The sequence below is a fragment of the Gracilinanus agilis genome, chromosome 5 (assembly GCF_016433145.1).
Source record: "Gracilinanus agilis isolate LMUSP501 chromosome 5, AgileGrace, whole genome shotgun sequence".
Taxonomy (NCBI): Eukaryota; Metazoa; Chordata; class Mammalia; order Didelphimorphia; family Didelphidae; genus Gracilinanus; species Gracilinanus agilis.
Window position 1 is genome coordinate 284,440,059 of NC_058134.1, and position 1,460 is coordinate 284,441,518.

At 37.4% G+C, this 1,460-nt stretch overlaps 1 protein-coding gene across 1 annotated transcript; it reads right to left on the minus strand.

The window, feature by feature from the left end:
- Positions 1-429: 429 nt before the first annotated feature.
- On the minus strand, positions 430-1,356 carry LOC123249283 (olfactory receptor 6C2-like). Its single transcript, XM_044678265.1, has one exon. It carries the CDS (start codon positions 1,354-1,356, stop codon positions 430-432), a length of 927 nt encoding a protein of 308 aa, XP_044534200.1.
- Between the last annotated feature and the right edge of the window lie 104 nt (positions 1,357-1,460).

Sequence of the window (1,460 nt, forward strand, 5' to 3'; positions counted from 1 at the left end):
TTACTGGGCAGTGATCTATTTTTTCCCCATTTTTATCTTTGTACTTCACATAGCCTCAGTTATCTAATAGGCATGGATTAAATGTATATTGATTATTAAGTAGAGGGCTGGAGAATTCTTTGATTATAAGTGTATTATACATGGTTGTTTCTAAATAAATATTTATTGGGTTTTATAGAAATGAAATGGTGAGTGAAATGGTTGAAAGTAAGTGAAAACCTTAGAAAGAATGATGGAGTGGGTAGAAGAAAGCCCCAATCGGTGAAGATTTCTCTTTAGGAGAGAAAAGGAACCGGGAGATGCAGATCTGTGGGTAAATTACCATTACTGAAAGAATGAAAAGTATCAAAGATCCCAAAACGTTCAAAGTTTTAAAGTTTTCTTTTACTATTTGCACCTGAATCTTAATTGCATCTTACAACTTTGAGATCAATATAAACTCCTTTTCAATGAATCCCTAAAAGCTTGTATCACTTGTTTATTCCTCAGGGTGTAAATAAAGGGGTTCATTACTGGGGCAACTGAGGTTACAAGCAGTGATAATACCTTATTCAAAGACACCCTTTCCTTTGCAGAGGGTTTAATATAGATGAAGATACAGCTGCCATAAGTTATACAGAGGACAATCATGTGGGAAGAGCAAGTGGAAAAGGCTTTTTTTCTTTGCTGGGCAGAGGGGAATCCCAGAATTGTTCTGACAATATAGACATAAGATAGAACCACTAATACTAAGGTGATGATGAGTGTAAACCCAGCTGAAGCTATAGTCATTAATTCTATTAACTTGGTATCAGAACATGTGATCTCTAACATTGGTGATACATCACAGGCAAAATGGTTAATGACATTGGAGTCACAGTATTCTAGCTCAAAAAACAAACTAAGTGGTGGAAGAGTGATCAACAGTCCAGATAACCAACACCCCAACATGAGCTGCTGACAGACTCTGTTGTTTATGATGATTGTGTAGTGAAGGGGTTTGCAGATGGCAACATAACGGTCATAAGACATGACAGCTAAGAGAAAAAATTCTGAGGCCCCAACCAGGAAACCAAAAAATAATTGAGTGAAACATGCATTATAGGTCACAGAATAATCTCCGGATGATATGTTGTATAGGAACATGGGAACAGAGACAGTTGTGTATAACAATTCTAAGAAGGAAAAGTTTCTAAGGAAAAAATACATGGGGGTTTTAAGGTGGGGATCCACCAAAGTGAGGGTGATGATGGTTAAATTACCAGTTACACTCAGCATGTAGGTAAGGAAGAGAAAGATAAAAATCAGAACCTGGAGCTGTGGATCATCTGTCAATCCTCGAAGAATGAATAATGTTATCCCTGTGTGGTTTCTCATTTCTGATCTTAATGTTTTGATGGATCTGTATGAGGAAGAGAGAGAGAGAGAGAGAGAGAGAGAGAGAGAGAGAGAGAGAGAGAGAGAGAGAGAGAGAGAGAGAG

Excerpts from the sequence above, each read along its gene's own strand:
- LOC123249283 (XM_044678265.1), bottom strand. The coding sequence starts at position 1,356 with ATGAGAAACCACACAGGGATAACATTATTCATTCTTCGAGGATTGACA.